Source organism: Ctenopharyngodon idella, chromosome 18 (assembly GCF_019924925.1).
Source record: "Ctenopharyngodon idella isolate HZGC_01 chromosome 18, HZGC01, whole genome shotgun sequence".
Classification (NCBI taxonomy): domain Eukaryota; kingdom Metazoa; phylum Chordata; class Actinopteri; order Cypriniformes; family Xenocyprididae; genus Ctenopharyngodon; species Ctenopharyngodon idella.
In genome coordinates, this window is record NC_067237.1 from 7,077,278 (window position 1) to 7,104,976 (window position 27,699).

The 27,699-nt window shown below is 38.5% G+C and overlaps 1 protein-coding gene and 1 non-coding gene across 13 annotated transcripts in view; both read right to left on the minus strand.

The window, feature by feature from the left end:
• Positions 1-507: 507 nt before the first annotated feature.
• trnae-cuc (transfer RNA glutamic acid (anticodon CUC)) lies at positions 508-579 on the minus strand. The gene has a single exon. It is a non-coding gene; the product is annotated as a tRNA-Glu (tRNA).
• Positions 580-3,844: 3,265 nt separating this feature from the next.
• The window catches only part of trip12 (thyroid hormone receptor interactor 12), a 53,998-nt gene continuing 30,143 nt past the window's right edge, over positions 3,845-27,699 (minus strand). For 9 of the 12 annotated variants that reach the window (XM_051869582.1, XM_051869574.1, XM_051869580.1 and 6 more), the window contains 30 exons: positions 25,023-25,184; positions 24,706-24,774; positions 24,255-24,420; positions 23,934-24,051; positions 23,558-23,714; positions 23,297-23,450; positions 21,845-22,073; positions 20,747-20,865; positions 20,319-20,523; positions 20,114-20,214; positions 18,006-18,180; positions 15,554-15,695; positions 15,136-15,327; positions 14,645-14,796; positions 13,958-14,115; positions 13,795-13,868; positions 13,243-13,442; positions 12,954-13,081; positions 12,679-12,830; positions 12,260-12,402; positions 11,989-12,145; positions 11,774-11,872; positions 10,859-10,973; positions 10,544-10,701; positions 9,738-9,902; positions 9,434-9,598; positions 9,228-9,341; positions 8,076-8,170; positions 5,604-5,707; positions 3,845-5,495 (listed from right to left, as the gene is read on the minus strand). In XM_051869582.1, the coding sequence (XP_051725542.1) occupies positions 5,299-5,495; positions 5,604-5,707; positions 8,076-8,170; positions 9,228-9,341; positions 9,434-9,598; positions 9,738-9,902; positions 10,544-10,701; positions 10,859-10,973; positions 11,774-11,872; positions 11,989-12,145; positions 12,260-12,402; positions 12,679-12,830; positions 12,954-13,081; positions 13,243-13,442; positions 13,795-13,868; positions 13,958-14,115; positions 14,645-14,796; positions 15,136-15,327; positions 15,554-15,695; positions 18,006-18,180; positions 20,114-20,214; positions 20,319-20,523; positions 20,747-20,865; positions 21,845-22,073; positions 23,297-23,450; positions 23,558-23,714; positions 23,934-24,051; positions 24,255-24,420; positions 24,706-24,774; positions 25,023-25,184 (4,365 nt within the window). In that variant the 3' untranslated portion in view covers positions 3,845-5,298. The remainder of the gene's footprint in view (positions 5,496-5,603; positions 5,708-8,075; positions 8,171-9,227; positions 9,342-9,433; positions 9,599-9,737; positions 9,903-10,543; positions 10,702-10,858; positions 10,974-11,773; positions 11,873-11,988; positions 12,146-12,259; positions 12,403-12,678; positions 12,831-12,953; positions 13,082-13,242; positions 13,443-13,794; positions 13,869-13,957; positions 14,116-14,644; positions 14,797-15,135; positions 15,328-15,553; positions 15,696-18,005; positions 18,181-20,113; positions 20,215-20,318; positions 20,524-20,746; positions 20,866-21,844; positions 22,074-23,296; positions 23,451-23,557; positions 23,715-23,933; positions 24,052-24,254; positions 24,421-24,705; positions 24,775-25,022; positions 25,185-27,699) is intronic. The other 3 variants (XM_051869584.1, XM_051869578.1, XM_051869579.1) reach the window with 2 other exon arrangements.

A 27,699-nucleotide genomic window follows, 5' to 3' on the forward strand; every position in this document is an offset into this window, starting at 1 on the left:
ACTTTTTGTGTGTTACTTTACACCTGCTAGAATATTTAAACGTAAACTCTGACTGTACTTGTCCCAAATATCTTGTTTCTTAAGTCACGCTCTAGCAAGTAACTGTATTAAATAGGCTAATAGAACATTCAGCTTGTGAGGGGGATGTCGGTTGGTTTATATGCATACACTTGTTTTGTAACTACACTTGCATGTCTTAGATTGCAATAAGGCTTTGAAAGTATTGCATGCTTCCTTCTAGGAGCAGAACAAATGTGGATAGAAGGTCGCACGTCACCTTGTAAGCGCTGTGACACTCGGGTGAGCTTTTGACCCTGCCGTGATTTGAACACGCAACCTTGTGATCTGGATTCAGACGCGCTACCCTGCAGTGTTGCTGAGCTATTTCTAAATAGAAAGTCCCGTACGGTCTAGCGGTAAGTATTCCCAGGATTCAGTATGGAAAACCCGGGCTGGACAGGTCTGCAGCACGAGGTCTGCTTTTGATCGTTGAACGACAAAATTACATTCCCTGACCGGGAATCGAACCCGGGCCGCGGCGGTGAGAGCGCCGAATCCTAACCACTAGACCACCAGGGAAGGCCTTCTGCCCTTTCTATCCCCACAGGACCCAAGTAATCGATAGTAACTGCCCCCAAAATTTAAAGTCGCCATGAAATGCAAGTTGGGATAGTCTTTTACTAAATATCCTCCACAGCTGAGTGCAATCTGGCATTCAGATCTGCCTCCATTTAGTTAGCGCCCAACTTCGTATGGTCCAATCAATTCCCGAAGGATGAAACTAAAGGTGCAATATGTAGTTTTTTCAGACACTTGTTGCACACTGCAGTACGATAGATCGATTTTAGAATATCATATTAAATGCTGCATGGCTTATGTTGATAAATGGCATGCAATTAATTTTAAAACCTATTGCATGATGGAGAAAATTCTGTATTACTGTTACTAAAAATAAAGCTGATTATGCTATGTTAGCTACTTGACAAAATAGTGTTTTTCTCTGAGGCATGGTAAAGCATGGTACTCGCAAAAAAATCAAGAAAATTATATTTAAACAATAAGACTTAACATGTTGAGCTAGCTATATCAATGATTCGTTTTCGGTCTATAAACTGTATCAAAACAGTTGTTCCCTTGTCTAACAAAACATAAAATATTAAAGTGTCTTTGGTGTTTCCATGGTTTCTACAAAATAAAACCCGAAAGCGAGGGTAACACGGGTGTCATTGATAGGCGACTCCTCACATGTCCGATCCTTGGTTAAAATAGCAATTTTCTCACGATTTACAAATAGTTGGAAACATTTGGGATATTGTAAGTACTCAAGTGAACAAAATATATAACACTGGCACAGTGGTTTTTGGATATTTTACTGCAAAAATCTTACATATTGCAGCTTTAAGCCCTGTCCTGCCCTATATTTTTTCTCATTTCAGAAGCCGTTTCACTTGGATATATGTCATAATACGGAAGAAAAGGCTATAGCAACTTCTGTTTCATGCCGAGGGCATCTTCAATGGATATTGATTGACCAAACATAGAGCATGTTATGATGGCTTCCCGAATAAATCCTTTTTTAATCTCCTCCTAAAAGTAAGCTACAGTAAAGAACCCGCTATGAAGGTTTAAGTCATCATAAAATCAAAATTGACAATTCTTTTTATGTAATATTGAAGTATTTATTATAGGCCTAAAAAAACCCACTGGAAGTTTTCGAGCGGCCATATTGGTAGTCTCGCGTAGCCAGACCTTCAGACTGACAGCAGAAGGTCTGGACTCTATCGCAGCTTTCATTGGCCAAGAACAGTCCAATAGGGCGTCTGACTGACATGTAAGGCAACCAATGACAGTTCATTTTGTTCCGTGTCAAGCCTATGTCCCTACAATAACAGACCGGCGTGCATCTAATAAAATATTTATTCAAGAACGTTGTGCAAGTTTACTGCAACAATGGAGCTGCGAACTTCACATACTTTTGAAAATCCAGCGTTTCATCCTGATAAGAGCTAATTGTCACAGTCGTAAACACAAAAGCTTTCTTCTTCCATGAGGGGGTTTGGCGTCACGACATTTGTTTCCAGGCGGACCGTTAAAGAACACACACGTCTTCCGAATATCCTGTAGAATTCAACCAACCAGATGACAACTTTGAAATTTCTGAAGTGTTTCCAGTTAAGTGTGCCATATGCATCAGATGTTCAGCCAACGGTCTATGGGCGTGACGTCTGAGGCTGAGACTACCATATTGGTACTCCCAACCAACAGAGGGCATCATTAACTTACAGCTAAAACCTTGACCCAAAATCACCCGATTTGCAGTGTATCAATTGGTTTTTAGGATATATGTAAATTAATTGTTACTTCAGACATTATCTGTAAAGTTTATAGTCTTTTCAGGCAAGATAAGCAATATTTAGAAAACGTTAAGATGTGGGTCTACGGCACACTGCCGACACGGGTAAGTGAACACAAAATAGATTTCTTTATGTATGTAATTATGCAGGAAACAGTAAGCATGAACATACCTGGGATTATTAGCAGAAATTGATTCGAACATACAAATATTACAATACACAGTCCCTATTATTATATTGCACTATAATCCGAGTTTACCATCATCTTGCTGGGAGTATCAGTATAAATGCTTGGAAATAAAGATTTATGTCTTTAAATCCATACGCAGTCAGCGTCATCTCTCTGAATAAGTTGTGAAGTGTGTATGTTATTTCCTTTTTGTTGACCAACATCAGTGTTAGGGAAAGTTACTTTTAAAAGTAATGCATTACTCCCTAAAAAAGCACTTTTTATGGAAAGTAATGCATTACATTACTTTTTCTTACCTGGGCTGGGCTTGCATGTTTGTTTGTTAATAATAATAATAAAAATAAACAAATAAAAAAAAAACAAAGGCCCTTTCACACCAAAAGTGAAATTATTAAGCCTCAGGCTGAAAGAAATGCAAATTCACACCTGTACAGTAGAGGGCGCAGCTCAAACAAACCTTTCAGCTGTGCTGCCATTCTGGAATAGGATGCAGGTAAAGAAAGCTCAACACTTACTTCAGCAATAAAAACTAACTAAATAAATAAACAAAAGCAAACAAAACAAATACGATGTTTATCTAAAGTCATTTTTGCTTATTAGGATCATCAAAAGTCAGCATCAAAGACATTGGTTAATAAATTTATTTGTTTTAACATTTAATTATTGCAGGTTTGCATAATATTCTGATTTTGCATGTCACTGTTTTTATTCATTTTGATGAATACTGAATGTTTTTGTGTAAGTGAAATGAGTAAATGGATGTTCAGAACTACAATAACTCATGTTCACACGGCGCACACAACACCTCTGCACCTTGTTTCCGGATTTCTCTCAACACAGGGACAGGAGAGGTGTCAGTCAATACATGGGAAAAGAAAATAACTTGTGTTATTTGAAAAAGTAACTGATATTTTGTTGTAAATTTAAAAGTAATGAGTTACTTGAAAAAAAGTAATGTGATTATGTAACTCATTACTTGTAATGAACTACCCCCAAGACTAAAGCAGCCCACAGCGAAACACATTCATCGCTCAAATACTGCCATTTAATTACTTTTGTACATTTCTGCCATATCTATAACTAGCTGAATGGAAATAATTCATAAGGGTTATCTGTACTTTAACTCAAATACTGGTCAGCCACACTTTTTTTTTTTTTTTTTAGGTTTAGTAGAAATTTAGTTACATTTTATATTATCTTCATTTACTTGCTAAAGGCAATTAAACTTGCATTTGATCCTTGATGATTTTGGACAATTTTAACGAACACAAACTGCAGCTTGGTCAGTAACAGGACAGGCTGAGTCAAACAATTACTTTATTTATGTTCAGGTAAAAACATGAACCTGATGCAGTAAATTATTGCAGATCTTAGAAACCAGCACATGAACAATGAGGACAGGAGAGCGCACAGCAGCACCTCCTCCTGGCCACAGACTGCAGTGCACACCACGGTTTGTTCCAAGCCAGCAGTGCAAAAATAAACTACAGCAAGAGGAAAAAAAGAAACAATAGAAAATAAAAAAAAAAAAAAGCAGACAATCCCACCTCAAACCGGGTGCGAAAACTGCATATAAACTTTATTTTATTTAATGAACTTTTTTTTTTTTTTTTTTTTGAAATGCAATCTGGCCATGAAACAATAAAATAAGACCAGCCAATTCTTTTAAATGAATTTCTTGTGCTCAGCTACATTATGGGATTAAAGCCCGGCTTCATCAGCCAAGCAACTTCAGAAGGCCCATCATTAAGACCTCAAGTCCCCAGAAGTCCAGCAGAGGCACACTACTATAACCATATAGGAGTCTATATATCCAACTCAATGGATACATCTTTTCAACATGGAGCTGACACTCTATGTGAAATGTCGGCCAGAAAACAATTTCAACTTGGGTTAAAAAAAACAAAAACAAATAATAATAATTATAATAATAATAATAATATTATAATAAAGATACTACACTTCCAACACTACCCGCATTCAACCAACTGGAACTCTCTTACACGTTCAAAAACTCTTTCAAATAAAAAGGAGGGAAAAAAAAAAAAAAAGTGACACAAAAGGAAAAAGAGAAATTAAATGAAGTGGAACCAAAATGCAACAAGACTCCTGGGGTATAATACAGAACAGAGGGGAAACTGGGCAGGAGAGCACACAGCTATTCTATCAAATGTGTCGAATAAGCAAAATCTGCAAATGTTTGTCTGTACAAATGATCTTTGGAGCTATAGGAACCCTCGCCGGCTTGATGGATGCCCCCTCCCCAACAGGAACACACAGTGAAGATGTCATTCACCAGTAGAGAAAAAAAAATCCCTTTTTTTCTTGATACATCAGACAGCAAGTTTTAAAACGTCACCCAGGTTTTTCCTCCTCTTTTTTTCGGCTTGAACATCTGTCAACTACTGATATATTTTAATAATCTGCTCTGAAGTGTTTTCTTTTTTTAAACATTTCTTTAAAAAAAATGTTTTCTTTTCTTTTTTTAAATCTGATGAGTCGCATAACACCCTTTCCTCCCGTTTAGGAGTCAAAAGGAAGTCTCTTATGTTCTATTGTTTAGTTTCTGCAAGCTGCTTTTCTTTAAACAAGTAGGCTGTACATATTTTGCCTCAATGTGGGTGTTTAAAAAAAAGAAAAGAAAAAGGGGGAAATGAAAGAGGAAGAGCAACTCTAAAGGAAGAAGTCACGATTTGTGTGGTTCTGCAGTGAGTTGATTGAAGGCCATTTTGAGTGAGGGTGCAGGAGGTGAGATCAAGACAGATGGAAAGACTGCTGGCCCTCGCGAGCAGCAATCAACAGTTTCTCGCGCATGATCTCGATGCTGGAGTAATCCGGCAGTTTCAGGTAGTTCACACACGTCATCACCGACGGGAGGAAGTCGTCTGGGTTCTCTGTTGACTCGAACGTCTTCCGAACGATGGTGAGGGGAGGGTTCAAACTCCGGAATCCTGAAAGGGAACAAAGATAGAGGCCGTGTTATCTCTCTGAAAGCTGATACTCTGCTGTTGTGACCACAAAAATCACACCAAACCGCAATGATTGAAACTGTTGCACACCTCCGACAGGAAGTCTGGGGCTCCCTGTGACAAACTGCAGGAAAAGTCTCTGCTGCTCCGCATCAAAACTGCTCAGCACCTCAAAAAGGAACCGCACTGCACGGCTAAAGAAAAACACAACAAAATTTCTGTCATTCATACAGCCATGGAAGTTAATTATAGTTTGTCTGCATGTGACTCATCTACTGGGTTTTGTTAAGGCTGGAATACACAGTATGAATTTTAAATTCTGAATAGATTTTAAAACAATGCATCATACACTTGCTGACTTTGTAAATGGTTACAGAGAAGAAAAAAAAAAAAAAAAAAAAAAAAAAAACTGGCCATCATGCATGACTGAGGATCACTACTGGCTTAAGGGCTGGTTCACACAGAATGCATTTATGCTGTTAACGAGAGACGCAGATCAGTGGAACGAAAAGTCTAGAGATGCCTTTTAAAAGTTGAACTTTTAACTTGAGCGCCGCATTTTTAGAATGCTGGTGTGGTGACAAATCGAGTCTCCCCAGGAATCGGGTCTCCTTTAGGAGTGATCCCATTGGTTCACCGGTTCAACGATTTTTAAAGGGTAGTATTTTTAACGCCTGATTAATTCCTGTAAAATCACGTTATGATTTATATAGTTTAAAATGCGTTATGACCAGGGCTTGACATTAACTTTTTTGCTCACCAGCCACTGTGGCTAGTGGTTTTCCAAAGTTACTAGCCACTCAGCATTTTCACTGGCCACAATTTTGCTGTTGGGAAATTACATTTGATATGATTAAAGTTAACTTTGGTATGCTTAAATTACTTGATTTTGAGTAATTTTACTTTATTAGCTAGATTTAAAACCCTTTCAAACTTTCAAATGCAGATTGACCACCAAAAATCAAGACTAGGCTACATGGTGAATCAGCTGGGGGGATTGGATTGGATTGGATTGTAATTTTGTGCTACGACGAGCTTAGCTACCTTTGATTAGGCTGCAGGCTGAAATTATATTCAATCCACCCAAGTGGCTAGTGGGGGTGGCTGTCTTGCCCGCCACAGCTGAAATCTACCCGCATTTGGTGGGTGTTACTGTCAAGCCCTGGTTATGACCATTAATGTCTTTTAAATTACATGGTTCATATACTAGTATATAACTGAAGCAATAGAATGTGAAATCAAGCATTTCTCATTCTTACTGTTTTTTAGTTAGCTTATGTACTAGCATAACATACATCTACCCAATTAGCCTGCTAGCTTAGCTTATATATTAGGTATGCTTTGTGCTTCCAATATAGTTCCCAATTACGCGTTTCAAATTAATGATGTTTGTGTGTACTTAAAATGACAATTTATTAAAAATTATAATAGTAATATTATACCACATTGCTATTGTTGTGTAAAATTAATATTAAATTACTTTTACAGAACATACTGTATGAGGTTACAACAATCCTTATCCATATAAAAAAAACATTTTTAGGCATGGCTGTGTTTCTAGTTTGTTTTATTATGCAATACATACACATTGACTTTATAATTCAAGCATGTTGTTTGTGCACTTAATGTAATAAACAGGTTATAATTAGTCAAGACATCACAATAGCCGCTTTCCCACCGTCTTGCCGAACGGTTCTCATTGCGTAACTGTTCCATTCTGTGCCGATCCAGGCCAGCTGGTACGGTTATGGTTTAATTTTCCACTGTGGGGCTGATAACGACCACTCTTTGCAATGTAATATAAAAGCGCCAGCCGTTGCCTTGGTAATGCAACAGTTTACTTATATGAGATGTAAATATCGACTGCGTTATGGAGGATGATTAGGTATTTCTTTTAATTTTATTATTAATTTGTGTTTATGTCGTTCAATTAGAGCACCAGCTACGGAGAAACTGGTAGTCAGGCAACAGACAAGTGACCAATCCTGTGTGGCGACGTCACTTCACGGATTCTACCAGCACAGTTCGTAATCATGCTGTGCCGTACCAGGAACGTCCTATACCATTCTAAGAACCGTTCGGCCCGATGGTGGAAAAGCCACTAAATAATTTTTGATTAGGCATTACTGGCTGGGTCCTAAAGGAGACCCGATTGATTTTTCATGACACAGTGTCATGCACAATGGTCAAACACGTCCGCCTAGCACGTGTTTACATTGAAAAACAATGGTAAAGTAGCGCATTGGAATGGAAAAACACGTTGTGTTCCTAAGTCTTTCTAAACGCAAGAAACACGCACAGAAACGTATGCCTGGTTGCTAGGAGATGCATGTGAAATGTGTTCTAAAACTGACTCAAAATATCAAACATGTTTGATATCCTCTGACTGTATTCTGAAGCTAGAGAAAAATCAAAGCTAGTGAAGCTAAAGAAATCTGTCAGTTCTGACTGGCTCTGACTTTCAGCAACTAGCGCTAACTCCTCCAGATTGTAAATCGGGGCAGAAATCTGGGCAAAGTATTCAAGTCTTTATTATGGGCATGCCACTGCGAATATATATACCTGTCATGTGTGTAGCCGTGGTCCGGTCTGCAGCACTCCATTAGTGTCTTCACATCCCAGGACTCTGACTTGCTGCCACATAACAACTGATCCAGCTGTAAAAAGAGAGCACACGCAAAAGAAAAGTTAAAAGAAACGTAAATTTTATTGCAAAACCACCACTTAAAGGGGGTCATAAAATGGATTTTTTTTTTTTTTTAGTGTATGCTGTTTCCTAATATGCAAGTAGGATTTTTACATAAAAAAAAAAGGGTCAATTCAGAAATAAAAGGCCATTTCGACCCTGATTTTAGCCGTCAGATTTGAACTGTTTAAATGGCGAGACTCTTTTAAGACTTGAATGTAAATGACCACTGCTATGATTGGAACTCTTTAGAAACCTTACAGCTGGCAAGATTAACTAATCTTTAAAAGTGTTGATTATAACATATTTAGAACTGTTCCCATTGCATAAAAAGTTGCAGCGTCAAGCACTGTCAGTCAAGTCTGTCAAGCACACAAATGCAATGACCTCACCATTGTGATATGATTTCTGCACTCTTCTGAATGCTTTCATTATAACTAACACAGCACAAACACAATGTAAATAAGATATTCACTGTACAGTGTAGACAGCATTTATCATAATGTGAGTTTTGGTGAGAGCTTGAGCTGCAGAAGTGATTGACACCTCCAGCGATTATAAAGGAAGCATTCTTTGATTGCTTTCTGTATATTAATCGAAATTTAATAACAGATGATTTGTGTGTTACTAACAGGAAAAGTGTTAAGTTTTGTTCAACCATGTAGTCACTGGCTTGATTTACTAAGGCATAAATGATTTTGGTGACAAAGAATGTCTGACTGCATGAGTCCTTCATATCAAAACAATCACAGATTAGGCATTAGAATTATCATGCTTATTTACATATTGCTGCATTATTGTTCGGTCAAAACCTAGGTCGTTTTGGCAGCTTGGTTTCATCCGTTTTTGGATTAAAAGGACATTTCGATGTTTTTTATGTTTTAGATAGCACCTCTTATATGTCAAAAGGTCAGGGAAAATTTGATTTCTCAATTCTTGACCCCCTTTGAAATAGGTATGTGCAGCACCTTCAGTGCTTGGCTCTTAAAATGAATGACTGAATGGATAAAAGAAGTGAAATCACTCACCTCTTCAGGATAGAAGTACTGCAGGTGGTGCAGAGGGAAGACAGACTCAAATCCTTCCCTAAACGAATCAAACTGCCGGGAGACGCCCTCATTGAGTGTCCAGTAGACCACCAACTACAGACAGATAGAGCAAGAGGCAAAGTAGTTAGAGTGGTTTATTCAGACTACACAAATGACGTGACGTGTCATGTTATTCTGTCCCTTACTCTGAGGTATTCCTCCAAGTTGTGAATGGTGACTGGCACGTCTTTGCCCCCTTTTTTCAACTCGATGTTTGGGAATCCAGGCAGAGTGAAGTCCAGCCCCAGATCTTCCACCGAGCAGCCGTTCATGTTGAGACTCTCCAAGGCCTGCTGCAGGGTCTCCCGAGTCTAACAAATATAGACAGTTACAATAAACAAAAAACATTCCAGATATCTGTTGGTTCTGAAAAATGTCATTTGTATGTGACACCACTGTATGTGTCTTTGAATGATTGTGTTCATGTAGAGATTGGGGGTCAGAGCTCACATGTGATCTGTCCTGCTCTATTCTCTTCTTCTGGCGGATGATGTCCTCCAAGTGCTGGATGGATTTGGCGACACCAGGATCAATGTTAACCAGGTCATGAGAGCTGATGGAGGTCTCGTGCCTCAGCATCCACTTATAGAATGGCAAACCTAAAGGCAAATCCAACTGGAGACAAAAACACACCTCAGTTAATTAAACTGAATGACATACCATTCATTTGTTGTATCTGGAGTAGGGATGCACAGATAAGGTCACCCAAATCTGCTGTAAAAAATAAATTATCCACTTGCCACTGACCTGAACCTATGATTTTTTCTGATTTAAATATCCGCAGCTGATCATCACATTACAATTATTCTAATACTCAGTTGTTAAGCATGATGAAATGGCAACATATCACTGAAGTGGGCTGCTTTTAAATGACTATTTATTTAAAGTAAAAGTTCTCCTCTGGCAAAAATACATTTCTGTAATAGACTAAACACAGGCTTTACTCCCTTCAAACTTAAATTCGACTGTCACTATTTCCGTCTCAGCACATACTTTCACATACTCGGCACATGATTGGTCCTGGTTAATTACTTCACTAAAACGCTCGCACACGGTACATTCCTTTCCTTCCTTTAGTTTCATTTTTTAATTCTCGTTTTTGAAATTTCTCTCAGATATGTTTTGCCTCCATTGCTATATAATATAATATAATATAATATAATATAATATAATATATATGTTCCCAGAATCAAGATCTAGTAACATATCTTTCACACAGAGATTCTGGAAAATTTCCACAATTAGAGTAAACATACCAATCTGAAGTCCATGATCGCTTTAGCCATTAATTTCCCAAGAAAACGAAACTTCATTTTGATCTTGGCGATGTGAGCTGGTTTGGTAGTTCGTCCAAATGGTACAGCAAACAAACCCCTGGAACTGAACATGTACTTGGTACCCTCCTGACTCCCTGCTCCAAGACAGACAGTGTTTGTGAGGGAGAGAGTGAGACAGGGATGCAGGACAGGCAGAGAAAATACAAACTTAGTGAACAGCATTAAAATGCCATTTGCATAACACTAAAACCTGCATTCAAACTGCACTTATTTTGACAAATATATGACAGCTACCTTTAGGGTTGGAGAGAGTGACTTCCTCTCCTCTCCAAAGACCCAAATCAGCCCTCTGCAACTCCTGAGACACCAGAGCATAGAACTCTTGCGTAGGGCCGAGACCTGTTCCCACCTGAGACACCGAGAGAAGACAGACATAGCAGATCAAACAAGGCCGACAAAAGTGGGATAAAAGCAGAAACGGACACACTTGGAGAGAGAGAGAGAGAGAGAAAAAAAATAAATAAATAAATAAAATCATCCCTGAGGATTGACTTTTGACTGTTATTTTAGAAGCACATTCATTGGGTCTGGGTTTTTCAGCCAGTTGTGGCAATTATTATTTTCATCAAATCTAAAACTATATATAATTTTGGTATGGATTAGTTATGCAAAATCAGATGGGTTTTTTTTTGTGGTTCAGACTAGAACTAAACTGATCACAATAAAATGGTCAGATATACATAGATATTGTATTTGAACTGACAGTGTGAACAGAACCTTTAGGGCATGTGACTGATGGATGTTTTAGGATAGAAATTTTGCATTCTGTGTTGGAAGATTTTGATGACAATCAGGTCCACACTGCATTCTGAGCACTGCCTCAAGGGGTGCCAAAGCAGTTATTCTATTGTCAGTTTTCTCTTTCAAGTACTACTGTCATGGCAGAGTAGTAGTTTGAACAGAACCTTGCTGAGCAAGTTAAACTATCAGCATGTTTACAGCGAGCTACCAGAACAACAACAACAACACATCCACAGGATTTGAAGGCCCTCTTGGTGCTAATGTTTGTTACTGTAACACAGTAATGTAAGAACACAGAATGTATGTGTACGAACAGAATGTATGTGTACGTTTGAAATGGACTGGCCTAGAATTAGTGTGTGTATTTTTAGAAATTATGTTTCTGGCCTAATCATCAGTTATGCATACCTCGTTCTCGTATTGAATTTCCAGCATGGCTCTGGAACTCCCGAGATCTTGCATTACCGACTCCGCTTGCTTCAGGAGCTCATCACGGTTTATCGTTCTCTACACACACAAAACAAAGAAACTGTTAAGACTGTAGTTTGTGAAAAATACCACTGCTATGGCAGATATGGAACAATTTCAGCATGAAAATGCTTGAACAGTAATTTTAAGGCTACCTTCTTCCTGTCAAGGCGTGGAGCGACACGGCTGTCTTGTGAGTCAGACTGGTTAATCTCAGGGTTGGTGTCAAGCAGGCGTTGCATGGCACGATCGCGGTCAAATGCAGTCACGTAGAAGAGCATCTGCCGTGTGTCAAACGGGAAGAAGAACGGACTAGAAGAGAGAAGATTAGGTGTGTAAAAGGTACAGAATGAGACTCTGGAGAAAAAAAAAAATAATAATAATCACCACATGAGTGGAAACCGTAAGACCAAAAATTTGCGGTACCAGGTCTTTCCGAGCTCAGTCAGCCAGGTGGGGATGTTTCCTGTCATGATGACCAGTGGATCCTGCAACTGTCTGTTGGCCTTTGCTGTCAGTTTACTGTTAATAAACTCACCAGTGGGAATGATCTCCTTACATGCAGCATTCTGGGACAAAAAGAGAAAAGGATAATTACAATGAAAATAATAATATAAATAAATAAATGCAATAAACAATTTCAATATATGTAAAATAAACAAAAAAATAAACAATGATATATAAAATGTATGTTATAATGCAAAAAAGGCTTTGTTTTCTTTTTGATTTATTTATTTATTGCTTCTGGTGTAATATATGAGAATCACACTGCTAGATTGTGTATCATTACTGTAACTCTGTGCTTTAGTACTTATGGAAGTGTTCTCAAACACGGAGGTACTCACGTCGTACAGGTAGAACCAATATCTACTGATGGAGTGCAGGACCCTCAGCAGCAGAATCACCTCCATGGAAGGGTCATCAAAAGTGATGCCCTCTGGAGGACCACAAATGAGGTATGACTCTAATGGGTTTGTCACACTGGGACACACACCCTCTGAAAACACACACACAAAAAAACTCCATAGTCTGAATAAAGAGAAATTCCAGTGCAGTTCCTTATTAAATTCCAGCACATACTGTCTTTTGTAGGTTGTTAAACTTGACAAAATTTCCCTACCATGCCACAGTTCGTCTTGTTTTTTGGCATTTCGAGGGGAGGTTTTAGTGGGAGCCGTTTGTGCACGACCCCTTTTCCCTCCAACAGCATCTTTACAACCCTCCTCATCCTCTCTGACTGGCTTATACCTGTAATATCCACATATACACACATAGATATAAATATTAACATACACTTCAATTACAAAACAGGGAAAATAACAGGGTTACAAACATACCGTTTTCATGGAAATAGCCCAATGAATTAGTTATTGGGTAGTTTGTGAGAAAATGGCGTACAAATTGTGTACCATATAGTGTGTGTTTTGGTCCAGATGCCAGCACGTCCCAGAGGGTTTGCTTCATCATCTGTGCTCTCTCTCTCCTCCTCGGCCTGTAAGCTGAACTGCCTGACAGCCTGATAAACAGTCATGTTGTACGGCAGCAGGTGCTCTCCTATGTAGAACTGTAGCCTGTGACGTACACTCCCAGAATTCAAGAACTGGGCAGCCTTTGGAAAACAGTCAGAGGTCCACAGTATTAATTTGGAGAAAGAGAACACTTCACTAGTCTTCTAGGACACTTTCAGTGTTCAAAATGGAATACTACTTTATGAATACTATACAGTATATCCTACACAATGTTACTTCTCAATTTAAAAACAGTAAATTATGATAATAATTTTGATAATTTTTCATTCAATTTTGTGTAAAAAGATTTTTTTTCCATTCTCTGCAAAAATGTGCAACATACAACAAACTTAGAAGGCCATCTGATTACTACATGCAAAAAAAAAAAAAAAAAAAAAAAAAAAAAAACTGCATACTACACAGTATACAGACTACATGGAAGAACTTCAGTACCAAAGATTCATCAATCTCATCATCGGAACCATCATCATCACTGTCTTCATCCTCCTCCCTGATCCTTCCATACCCTGTGGAAACAGCAAGAATCAAACATCTCATCTGAGAACTCAGAAACCAGAGAACTGAGAACATCATGTTCACATTCTTGAGTTTATACCTCTAACCACAAGGTATCTCTCAATAGCCTGTACTAGGGCCAAGGGGTCAATTTTGACCGGCCCCCCCTTCCACTGCTTGACATTGGTGCAGTCTGGGTGTCTTTGCAGCTGGCACTTCAGCTGATGGGTGTTAAAGAACTTAAGGGCTTGTGAACCCCTGCAAACACAAAAGAATAACAATTAGCATGAGATTAAAAGATACAAAAACATTTTATGTTACTACTTTAAATCTTTTGTTTTTAAATCACCTGTTTTAAAGCAGCTTATTTTTTACACTAATGCCAGACACATTTTTTTTTTTTTATAATAAAGTTTTGCGTCCATTAAAAACATTGAGATTGTTACCATTTTAAATCTTTTTGTTAATTTGTCATAAAGCAGCAATTTGTTCTTTTTTGTACTAAAACCAGACTTACTCATTTGTTATAAACTGTATCTTTTGGTTTGCATAGATAAATTATACCATTGTAATATGGCTGTTTTGCTGGACTTGAGAGAAAAAAAAAAAAAAAAAAAAAAAAAAACTTATGTAACTGTCAATATATTTAAAATGGGGAATATATACAGAAAATAATGAGAAGTAAGGTGAGTCAAGATTAATAAAGTTAGTAGAACATGAAAGCAAAAGATAAATGGAATCATTTACAGCAACAAAAAGATTAGAGAAGATAGTCCAGGGGAATTACCTGCTTCCATTGCCATTTCCACTGGGAAAATCATGCACTTTAACAGGAAACTGTTCCATCTGACTAAGGCAGTTGTTCATCTTGTGCACCAGTGCTAGCAGTGGGCCATTCTCCGTTGGGTCCAAACGCCCCAGAGGTTCCTGCCCTGGTATCTGAATTACATATAATGTTAACAATGAGTCACACTGATCCCACCAGTGACAAATATATATATATTTATTATATACATACATACATACACATATACATATATATATATATATATATATATATAAAAATTCAGCCGAATTAATGTGTCAAATACATTCAGTGCTAAGGGAAAAGGGGAACACCTTAGCACTATTAAAAAACCTAGTTGCTGTCTCTCTCTCTCTCTATACAATCTTTATTCATACTGGAACTGGCAATGTATAAAATCATGCAATATTTTTGTAAGCACTGTGTGAAAAAAACATTTTCTATATATTATAGCAGTTGACAGTCTGACTAACCGGGCAGCCGAAGAACACGTGCAGGAACCTCTTGATTCTCTCATCTCTACTGACAGTGTCCCGTTCACTATTTGATGTCAGATACAACAACAGCTGCTTCACAAGCCCACTGTGCTGGATCTCGAAGGAGGACACGTCTGATTCAGATACAATACTGCTTATCTCCTCTAGACACTCTACACCACTGTCAACCTAAAACGCAAATGAAAACAGTTTGAGAGAATGAATATGACACAAAACCAAACAAACATGCATTTCTATCTAAACTGTACACATTAAAAAGTGATAAACAGCATTATAAAGAGTTATCACATGCAAATTTTTTCAGTGGTAATACATTAACTTCAGCAGCATGACAGAACTGGCATATTAGCTGCCTTATAATGGCTACAAATGCTAACTTCGTGTCCGGGGTTACCTGCAAGTTCAGCTGTTCTGTGGCACTGCAGAGTCTTTGCAGGACATTCAGTGCAGGGTTGCTTCCATCCACGCTTTCAGAATTGAAGTAACGCTCCACAAACTTACTGGCTTGTTCCTTTATCCAAGCCTTTATCTTATCCCTGAAAAGTCAACAAAAACATTTAACTACAGATGTCAAAAGAATTGTTCAAAAATAACTATGTAACCAAGAGACTAAAGAAAGACCGTGACAGACTAACTACATGACTTATGCATTTATCTATGCTTTTAGTACATATTTGCTGTTATCTGAATAATGTAGTTTAAAATGTAATGTAAAATGTAGTTTAAAAATAAAAACTTTACCAAAATCTTTTTATTTTTATTGAAAAATATTAGACTGCTTTACAAGCCTCTACTACCAGTGTTGATGTTTGAGATTAAATCCCCCAATCATAGCTTTTCTGTTAAAAGAATACATTTTCTCCTGGGTGTTTTACTTATTCTTTGCAATCTGGCAACCATGCGCACACACTCTCTCTACACTGCAGAAGCCCTGATGACCCGAAAACACAGACAAACCTAAGCTGGAGTTTAGCGATCTACATTTGAGATTCTGCTTAAATGAAAGTGTCATTCAGTCTGTCTGTGTTTGCTGTGACTAAATCTGTGATCAAACCTTCTCTGTGATGAACTGTAATAAATCTAAACATAGATCTCGACTATAGTGTTTGCAATTGTGGATGCTGAATAAATGCATTTACGCAACCTCTGTGCGACAATACAAAGACTTTTTTGCTGCTGTTTGAACAGAAAAACATTAAAAGGGGGGCGTAATGCTATTTCATGCATTCTGACTTATTTATACTGTTAAAGAGTTGCATTCTCATGCTAAACATGGCCAAACACGAGTTGGACGTATGACGGAGTATTTCTGTGCCAAATACACTACTTCCGGTTTCGGAGAGTTTTTTTTCCGAGTATGGCCTGTATGATGTCAAAAGAGTGGAATTCCTTGTATGGGCACTTCTCCCTGATAAGCGTGCACACACACATCACCCAGAGCAAGAGCAAGAGCACGCCCATCAACGCTCTTCGTTCGGGATACGGAAGCCGATAGATTTTTCAACAATGGCTGTGTCCCAATTCAGGGGCTGCACCCTTTGAAGTGAAATGAGACACAGCCTCCGAAATGAGACGCAGCTCCTGTCACCAAAGGAGTGGGTTTTTGGTTGTGAGGGAAAGATTACCCTTTTCAGCTTCCCAAAGAACCCAGCGTTAAGGGAACAGTGGATGAAGTTTGTTTGTCCGGGGCAGCAACATAGTTGTGCATGTATGTTTGTTTGTTCCTGGGATTTCAGTGATAAATACTTTGTAAATAAGTCCCAGTTCGGCGCTGGATTTGCAGATAGTGGGCGGTGAGTAAAACTGTATCAGATGTCTGTGTTCTGTTGACAATCGGCGCGCAAGTGCATAAAATGTAAACACTATGAACGTTTTTATTCCCTTTGTATTTATAATGATGTCGCAGCTAGCAGACGATCTCTACGCAAAAGCTGCGCGCGCTTGTGACTCTTTAGCTCCGCCCATGGCAATGACGCCTCCAGGAGCTCGGCTTTGTGTATCTATCTTTTATAAATATGATAAAACTAAAGACTTTTCGGAGATATGAAGGATGCATTGTTACTCTAGATGTACTCAAGATTAACATGAGATTGGCAGAAACTGTGTGTGATACCCCACCCCTTTAATATAATTTGGAATAATTGGAATTACTATTAGGAATCATTATTATCAGTTTAACCATTATGCAGCATGAAGAAAATGTGAAAAAAGTTTTCATTTTCACTAGACTACAATTCCCGGACACGTAGACTAAAACTTGACAGAACAAAAACAGGACAAGGTTGACCAAATGATAAATTCGAAAGAGTACATTTGACACAGGACTAAGCTGACAAAATTAACACTAGTTCACAGTTAGCCAATGAAGACCATAGACTGGCATTATGCTAGATAGATAGATATATTACAGAAGCAAGACTGGAATTACTGACGACTCATTTTGGCAGTTCAGAATCAATTCTTTCTGTTAGGAGACTGACTTTATTTGTCGTGCACTTTGATCTTTAAAACTTTGCAGACTTTTTACACTCACAAACAGCTATATTAGACATGGAATGTAATATTCGAAAAAAGCATAATGGGAAATAAAAAAAAAGAAATAAAAACTTTAAATACCTCAAACTGATCAAAAGTGACATTTATAATGTCTGGTAGCTTATATATTGATGTGTGTCATAACAACCCTATTTAAAACCACAGCACATTATAGTAGTGTATTCATTAGAAACAATGAGCAGCAAACATCTGTTATCAATCAACCCATTCACATCCCCCAACCACAAACAATCCTGAACAACAATTAAAAACAATTATAATCAGAACACAAATAAAACCTGTAGCTTTACCTGTTGTTTGAAACCGAGTCCTTAGGTGGCACTCGTGCCAGACCACTGACCCCTGCAGTGCGCGAGGGTTCTGAGTTGGCGCTGTTTGTCTGAGTCCCCAGCTTACCCCAGGTCTTGGGATTCAAACTGGCCAGGAAAGAGGACTTGGGGGATTGTGTGGTTGTTGGACTCTTAGCTGTGGAGGAGACGCGCAGAGTAAGAAGAGACATTATAATGACCAGATTAAAGTTCATGTGTAATGATGGGTGCGTACTGAACATCATTCACAACACTCAAAACAAAAGATGATGCCAAAAATGAGCTAAACCCACAAGGCATTTGTATGAATGTCATTGCATTAAAGCTACACGGTATAACTTTTAGCCCTCTAGCAGTTGAGCATAAAGTTACTTGCAGAGAAATATTGTTTTGGTAATTACATGAGTTGTGCTTCAGCTGTGCACGGATGAATCTGATGGCTTGAGGTGCACCGCTGTGCCCATGGTTGTCACTATCAACATCAAAACTCTCCAAATAAGACAGATATCCAATCTTATGAGCAGGCAAGTAGCTTATATGCCACATTTTGACTTGCTGAAATTAATGGTTTTTAAATAATGTTACAAAAGTTGATTTGTATTTATATCAGATAACAGTGGATACTAACCTGGCAAGGCTATTTATTAGGGCTGCCCCGACTAAAGATTTTTCTAGTCGACTATTAGTCGTTCATTTAAGCCGTTAGTCAACTAATTGCACATTTTTTATTAATTTAATTACTCAAATATATACCGAGGAGAATACTAAACCACAATGACTGTTTAATATATAGGCGTAATATATAGCCTATTCAGCGCTTAAGTGCATGCATAAAGTTTGACGCAAAGCACTGGCAAAAGTAATAATTATGAATGTGTCAGGAATAAAGTAGCAAGGAGACAATTATTTATTAATAAACTAGTGTTTTAGATTAAGTTGATGATGCTGACTCGCCATCTCCGCAGTATAGTGGATGCGCCTCTAGAGAGAAATGCACCTTTCATACAGATTACATTTGCAGAGAGTATTTTTTTTAATTTGAATTGGTTAGTTTAAAAGTAGACATTTCAAGATTTCTATGGATACATTTCTCGTGTCTGTGAGGCAAGTAGCCTATACACGGAGTTTCGGTTCATTTTTGTGATGTACTCCAGTTCAGGGAGACCGAGACAGCAGGAAGCACATCCTGTTTGTTTTCTTTATTTTACAAAGACACAATGTTTTCTTGTTATTTTGAGTTTACACAAATAAAAGTAGACTGTTTAGATTTTCGAATGATGCATTACTCTTATCTGTATGACCAAAAATGGAGTATTTTAAGCTGCTTCCACTGTTATCAGAAAAAATACAATTGCGCCGGCGCCTCCATGTCTTACAGTAAGCGCGCTAATACTTCAGCTTCCTCAGTCCACACGAACACTTGGATATGCGTCTAATAATAATAGCGCACATTTATCTAGGTTTAACGTTAGAGCGGGCAGCCAAGTAAAGTTCATACTACTTACATGTTTCAAATAACAAGTCATATTTGAGGTTGATGGAGAACAGGCAAACGTTTGGATTTCCTGTCCGACATACTGTAATTACCCACAAGGACCTGCCGTTAACGATCTGTCCCTCACGGACTTCACCACAATGTTTTTTTTATTTTCTGCAACTAACTAACTAAAACAATTTTTGGTCAACTAAGCCTCTTCAAGTCAACTAACGATTATTACGGGGCAGCCCTACTATTTATATGCAAACAGACCTGCAATTCACATCACAGATAAAGAGTAGCTTTAAATAAAACATCAGTGGCCGGTTTCACAGACAAGGCTTAAGCCTAGTCCAAGACTAAAATGCATGTTTGAGCTGTTTTAACTGAAAGCAACTTGCACTGACATATCTTAAAATATGTCAGTGCCATTGTTTTGTCTCAAGATGCATGCCAGTGTTGTTTTATCTAGGGCACATTTTTAAAAGCTACGTAAATGTCCTTACTGAACTAAGGCTAATTCTTTCTTAATCTAAGTCTTCTCTGTGAAACTGGGCCCAAGTGTCCAAGTACATTTTGGGGGCAATGTTTCAACACAATGAGTGCTACATACCCTGATTATCCACTTTGTCATCGTCTCTGGGTGGAGAGTACTTGGGACGCCTCGGTCCTCTTTTAGGAAGGCGTTTTCTTTTCAGAACATCACTCAACCTACTAGAGAACAGAAGGATCTATTTTTAAACTTTAATGGCAAGACATTAGTCACCAGGCCTGCAAACTCTAGATCAGTATGGGTGAATGTCAGAGTGGCTCTATACCCCTGTGGACTGAGGTCCAGCGAGTCGTCCATGCTGTGCTGGAAACTGGGGGAGCCTAAGTCGGGTGTGACATTAGAGGCAGCTGTAGTGGTTGCTGTGGTGATGGTGGTGGTGCAAAGACTAGCTGTGCCACTGGTGCACGCTTTCGGAGGGCTGGTGAGGAACACTTCAGATTCAGCTAGGTTCTTTACCTGGTGCATCACACCTGAACAGAACAAGAGCAACAAAACACCAGTGTTGGGAGTAATGCATTACTGTAATCAAATATTTTTTCCCAGTGATGTCAACTTTAGAGACAACTTTTTTTTTAATCCCGCCACATCTACTTACTTCATTCTGTGGAGTAACTTCTATAGAACTTTGTTGTAAAATGTATTTTTTTAAAAAAAATAATAAAACAAAAATAAAACAAAAAACAGATCCAGTACCTTCTCGCCTGAAATAAACACTGAATACATCTGGTAGCTTCTGCATGAGGATCTCAGCCATCTGCAGAGAGCCCACTACAATCTTCAGGTCCTGACTGGACAGCATGGAAGCTATGTGACTACAGACACAAGACACACATTTGCACAAATTAGTTCAAAATTAGTCAATCTTCAAAACAAACAAGCACTCTTACAAGCATCATAAGCCACGTATCTTCATTCAACTGTTCAATTCAAGTGGAAGAACATTGCATTGTGAAATGGAAAAAGGTGCACACACTATGGCTGGTTGTGAGATGATAATTAACACATGGTAGACATGTGATATAGATATTTCAGTGTAGTTTTCATACCACAGTAGACACGTGTCCAACTATCAGTGAGCAGGACTGCTTTATGTTATTTACACACGAGAGTGATAAGACACATGGAGAAATGAGAAAACATTAAAGCAGGATGCTTCCCAAACAATTTAATACAAGCAAAAAATTGTGCAGATGCAGATATTGGATTATGGGACACTTTTAAAAGATGATGTAAGCTGGTTGTCAAAAAAATTTGGATATAGCAAACAAATCGGAATTTGGCATCAAGACCTGCAGCGTAAATAAGGCCTTGGTGTCTTTTTGCGGTGAAAACTTTACTGATTTTTACTAACTAAATTTAAGAATAACTTATTTATTGTGTTAGTAATAATTCAAGATGAATACCTACTGGACTGAAGCAAATTAGGTTTACTTGATTATCCATACATAATTTTTAGAAAAATCATGTCATCATATCAAATATGATACATCAAACTTTTGAGGAACATTTATTTGTCTCTCAATCATCATTGTATTTCATTTAATTATATGTTTTGCCCCCCACAATAAACACTACAGGGCTTTGATCATAAAACTAAGCATTCAAATATCATCTTTCTATAACATTATTGGGAGATATAGTGATAAATGACATTTATATGCATTTTATGCAAGTTCTCTAATATACTGTTTTAGAGATCTGATTGATTTACGCTATGTGATGTAAAATCACTTGAATTGTCATAAGATTTTGATCCAATTCTCAAACGTGGCTCTTCAGACACTAACTGACCTAGACACAGCATGGTTGCGCAGTACGTCTTTAAGCAGCTCTGCATCTGCGAAGTAGATGATCCGGAGGATGGCTCTAAGGCACTTGTGTCTGACGGCAGGCCCGGCTGAGGAGCTGTACACCTCATAAAGAACCCCAAACAGAGTCTTTATGAAGCACTTGGCCAACTCAGGGTCCTCTTTCATCAGCTGAGCACGTGCGTCCTCTCGCCGCACCTCCAAGTGCCCTCCTGTGAAGACAGACACTGTTTTACAACATTTTATTACACCAAGTATCTCTTAATTTAGTAATGAGTCACATTTACCATGGGTGCAGCAGGTGCAATGATATTACGCAGCGCCTCTCACAAATGTCTCCATGGTTGCAAGGCACGTTCCCTGTGCAAGCAGGGGGTCACAGGCGCTGCGTAATATCATTGCGCCTGCTGCACCCATGGTACGGCAGCAAAGTTCCTTGATTATTACGCCAGAATGAGAGTATAGTTCCTAGCCATATCGGCCTAGAAAATCACAACTTTTCATTTTCCGTCGGTCTTAGTACACGATGTAACTACAGAAGAGTCAAGTTTTAAATAGGAAAAATATCGAAACTCTTTGGTCATTTTTGAGCGAGATGCTAATGGTCTAATCAGATTCAATGAACTATGCTAAGCTATGCTAAAAGTGGTACCGCCAGACCCGGAGATCGGCTGAATGGATTCGAAAACGGTAAAACTCAACTAAGTTGGAAAATGAGCCTATTTTCAAAAAAAAGTGGAGTGTTAATTTAATATCAACCATGTTAATGTGGAAAAATACTAACTGGGTTTTGATTCTGATTGCTTGCTTTAGAGGACAAAGTGCACGCACACAGCACAAATGAGTGATGCATACACAGGAATAGCCCGTTTTCTGCTTTTTAGCATTTCTGTTCTTAATACATTTAATGAAGTGGTTATGCACAAAAGAGATGTAAGAGTATGGTAAAATATATACATTTAAACGTGAGCACAGTATAACATTCATGTGAGAGGTATACAATGCAAATTGAAAATTACATTTAAAAAGACACTGAGTTTATTTTATTTCGTCCATTTTTTTCCTCTCCATTTCTTGTACATTATTCATTTCACATGACAATAAAATAAAACTAATAAAAGCATCAGTGTCAGTAGTGATGAAGCTTAGACATTTTAATGCATTTTAATTATTTTAATAATGACAAAAGATTCTTATGGTTAAGTTGTTAATTTTCTAATAAAGTTCATCACTATTTAACATTAAGTAGAAAGTTTCTGTTCATATTGATTTAATCTAACAAATAATTAACCCGTTTCCGGCCATGTTTTCCTGTTTTAGTTAGTGTTAAATAGTGCAGGTTGACCAATTTGAACTATAACACTATTTAACAGTTTGCCGCAAATGCGGTTAAACAATCCGGAATATTTCATTAAGTGTGAGTGTGCATGTTTACCTGTGTTGGGGTTGGCCAGAGGGTTGGGTTTCCTCTGAATGGCACGGGCAGTGCCAGTGTCTTCATTTATCTGCTGCATAGAGTTGAAGTCGATGGTGTAGACACGGCCGAGTGTCGACAGACTTATCTCATCTTCTCCGTTCTGGTGTGCAGTCTGAAAAAGAGTAAGCAATAAAATTGCATGGTGATTCTAAATCAATAGCTGGTCTTCTGAAACCCACGCTAACTACATCTGCACTGAATATAGCTAGCTGAACATACTTCAATGATACGGCTGTCAATGCGGTTGTAAGGGTGCCACAGGCCTCTGTCATCTCTCCACTGCCAGATGGCGCCCTCTGTAGTCTGGGCACTGCCTTTCTTCAGCATGGCATCAACCGCAAAGATGCCCTCTCTGGGCAGACATGGCATCAGCTCACTATAGCAGAGACATAAAACAGAGTGATCAAACACACTCATTACAGTTTCCTCTGCTTGAATTGTTAGCAAAGATGACAAATTTTCATTTTGGGGTGAACTAATCCTTTAAGCTTCAAAAGTCCTCCAATCGGAGTCTGTGTTTACTCAGAGCAAGTTACTCAGATGTCACTGACAGAGCCACCCAGATCGAGGATAGGTTTACGAAAACAGGATGTACCAAATAAGTGAGGTGAGTTCATAAAGCTCCTGGGGGCTTCTGGGAACAAGGTCAATCTGTTCTTGACAGCTCCCATTAGATGCTCCACAGAGCAGGAAACGCAGGGTCTCTGCTATATCTGTGAACAAACAAAACAGTCACTCAATGTACATTTACATGTGTTCATAAAACAAACCACATGCCGTCCATCCAGTGTCTATCTTGATAAATATGTGCAAAACAAACTGCTCTGAAGTACCACATTCTTTCCTGTGTTGGTGTTCTTGTCTTTTTGGAAACAGGCAGCAGGGCGGATCATATGTGTGCGTGCGAGTGACTTACTCTGTTTCATGAGCTGCACAGCCAGACATGGGCAATTGGAGCACATGAGAGAGAACATGCGCACTACCATGATGAACATGCCGGAGCTGAGCACCGGTGGAGTAAGAACCAGCAGCTGCTGGATGTTGGTCAGCAGGTCCCGTGACGCCACCTGCTGTAACAGGTTCTGTGACACAGTGACACAGGGCAGCGGTTAATGAGGTCATACTGAATGCACAAATATGTTTTGCATTTTGGGTGACGGTCAATTCACAAACAAGTTCTTTTGACTGCTTAGTTTGAAGCGATTCACAAAGCATTTGTAAATAATGACAATTCAATGCATATAATGAGATGCAGTACTACTCTATAGGTACTCAAGATTAACATGAGATTGGCAGAAACTGTGTGTTATGTACCCTTTAAGGTTTGTAAGATTTGCTGTGCTTGTGCACGAGTAATGATTTCTCACCTCTTCATGCTGAAAGTTGTCCACCAGCCTGGCAAAACAGAGACAAGTGCTTTCGACAGATTTTTTATCCTGTAAAACAAAAGTCAAAACAAAGATGCTGATTTCTTCTGAGATAGACTGTGCTGATATTATTGTTACACCCTAAGTCTGCCAACCGAGTGTCAACCAGGTGTGAATCACACCAGTAACACTATGGCAAACATAACGCTTACGTCCTTGTGAGTGCTCATGTTTGTGTTACAGATCCAGACATGACATCTGTTCATCTGCTGTAGTAAATGTGAATGAGGTGTCTGCTGTGTCTTTCAGCTCATCACCTGGTGTGTGAGTCTCTGAGTGAGCAGGGGCAGAGAGTCAGCGACAAAGTGAAACTCGTCCGGCGTGATGCTCTGACAGCAGTTAGCAGCGATGGCTAATGCGTTCCTCTGAGCATTGATGCTGAAGAACTCCAAGTACAGCAAACAGTCAGCTAGACCTCCCTGTAAAGAGACATTTTCAAAAAAACAGCACAGCGTCAGTGGCGTGTCATTTTCCATAATAAAATAAGATGGGGTAAATCTAACAGACTTAACATTGAAAGCTGTTATAAAACAGACAATATGCAGACTTGTGTCTACTCTACGTTAATGCTTGGAATGGCTTACAGAAAGGCTAATTAGATCAGTTGGCTGAAAATTAGTTTGTTTTTTTCTGGCTATTAAATTTAATTAAATATAAATGGTGTCTTACTGGTTGAAATAGTGACAATTTTGTCAGCTATTTTTAAATTTAGTCTTAGGCCTGTGTCAAATGTACTTTTTAGTTATCATATTTAGGACAACCTTGTCCTGTTTTTGTTTAGTCAAGTTTTTTAGTTGACTAAATGTTTGGGCAAGTGGGCATTTTAGGCTAGTTTTAGTCACTGAAAACATCACAATTTCATCATGCTGCATAATGGTTAAACTGATAATCACAACTATTTTGCTTGAAATTATAACCACAATGACTGTTGTCATTTGAGAAATTAATTTTTACATTTCATCAGAATTACTGCACTTATGTCACCTACAAGCACAAATCAAGAGTATGTCAATTCATACGCATGGTTTATCTTGCCTAGTTTAGTTTCCTGATTTATTTTAGGCTATTTATCATATTAACACACTCTCTACATTATGAAAACATGTAAAACAAAACTTCCTAATAGTATTTCCAATAAATCCAAATTAGATTAACGTTTTTCCTGTCAAAACAACAGGAAAAAATACTTTGTCACACAGAACACAATCGCAAACAATATAGTCGAGATCCATGTTTGGATTTATTGCAGTTCATCAATAAAAAGGTTTGATCACAGATTTAGTCACAGCAAACGGTGCAAACGATTCGTGAAGGAACACAAACTGACTGAATGACACGTTCATTTGAGCGTTTGTCAGTGTTTTCAGATTATCAGCGCTTCTTCTGCAGTGTAGAGAGAGTGTGTGCGCATGGTTGCCAGATTGCAAAGATTAAGTAAAACACCGGGCAGAAAATGCAACTTTAAGAGAAAAGCTCTGATTGGGGGGGATTTAAAGTCTTGACATCTTTAGCTTGTAGACACTTGTTAAAAACATTCTGTAATCTTTTGTCTCTTTTTTTTTTTTTTTAACAAAAACAGAGAGATTTTGGTAAAGTTTTTATTTTTTTAACGACATTTTACTCTAGTCATTTTTCATCAACGATATTCTATGTTGATATAGTCAGAGTTAAGGTCCTTGCACACTGAGTCAGAAATTTTCATATGTTTTTTTTGTATGTCATCCTAAAAATTCGTCATGCACAGAAACCTTGCACACCGAGTCCGATGCGTATTAAATAATCCGTTTCGAAAAAATTCGCAAAACAATATAAAATGGAGTCTTCAAGCAGTAAGAATGATTCTGTTGTCCTCTATCTTCTTAAAATGAGAAAAAGAAAGCGGAAATATTGGGTCTATCCAATCCTGAGATTGCAGAGAGAGTAAGGAGAGTTCCACCTCCTTATAGTTGCAGGATTATCCTGAGCGGTTCAAAGTTTACTTCAGGATGTCAGTGGCTCAGTTTGATGCTTTGCTAGCGATACTTTGTTTGTCATACAGTGCTTTGTGCTGCGAGACGAAGTGGATCAACTTGTCAGAAGCCATTCTGGATTTTGGCGTCCGCTTGTACGGTGGCTCTGAATTGTCAAAACACCTCTCAAAATGCTTGCTACGAATGCGAAAAACGCAGAAAATAGAACACGATCCGAATTTTTTGTATGACAGACAAAAGTTTCGGAAGCAGTGTGTAAACGTGATTGACAAATGTGAGGTTGTATTTTTTTTTTTTTTTAAACGTGTGAAAATGTAGGACAAGAATTTCAGAGTCAGGGTGTGTTCACACTTGTCATGTTTGGTTCGATTAAAACAAACCCTGGTGCGAGTGCAGTTCATTTGAACGTGTGAACGCTGCCATCCGAACCCCTGGTGTGCACCAAACAAGCACCATCTTTTCAGCGGTCTCGGTCCACTTCCAAACGAACTCTGGTGCGGTTCGAATGATATATGAACGCCACATGGACCAAAAACATGTAAACTAACCAAAAACAGGAAGATGAGACGCACGTCGCCACGCAGCAGATCATTTGTGTGCATGTAGGGAGGGAATCCCGCCGCTGTTTTGACTCCTTTACACATTTTTTTAAGCTCTTCATGATTTCCCAGCTGGCCGAAATACCATCATATGCAGGCTACACACACAAGCGCATTTATCTCAGCACACAGCATTGTTTTGCATGTTCGGTAAATTCAATCTCAAAATAGGCAATACGCCATAAAATCCGACCAATCAGGTTGTGAATGCACAGGTTGTGTGCCTTTAGGTTCGGTATCTTTTTGATTCGGTGATAAAATTGCCAATCGGACCAGGACTAAATGTTTTTTTTTTTTTTTCCTTCCTTTTTTGGTCCGGACCAAACGAACCAAACAAACCGAACTACAAGTGTGAACATACCCTC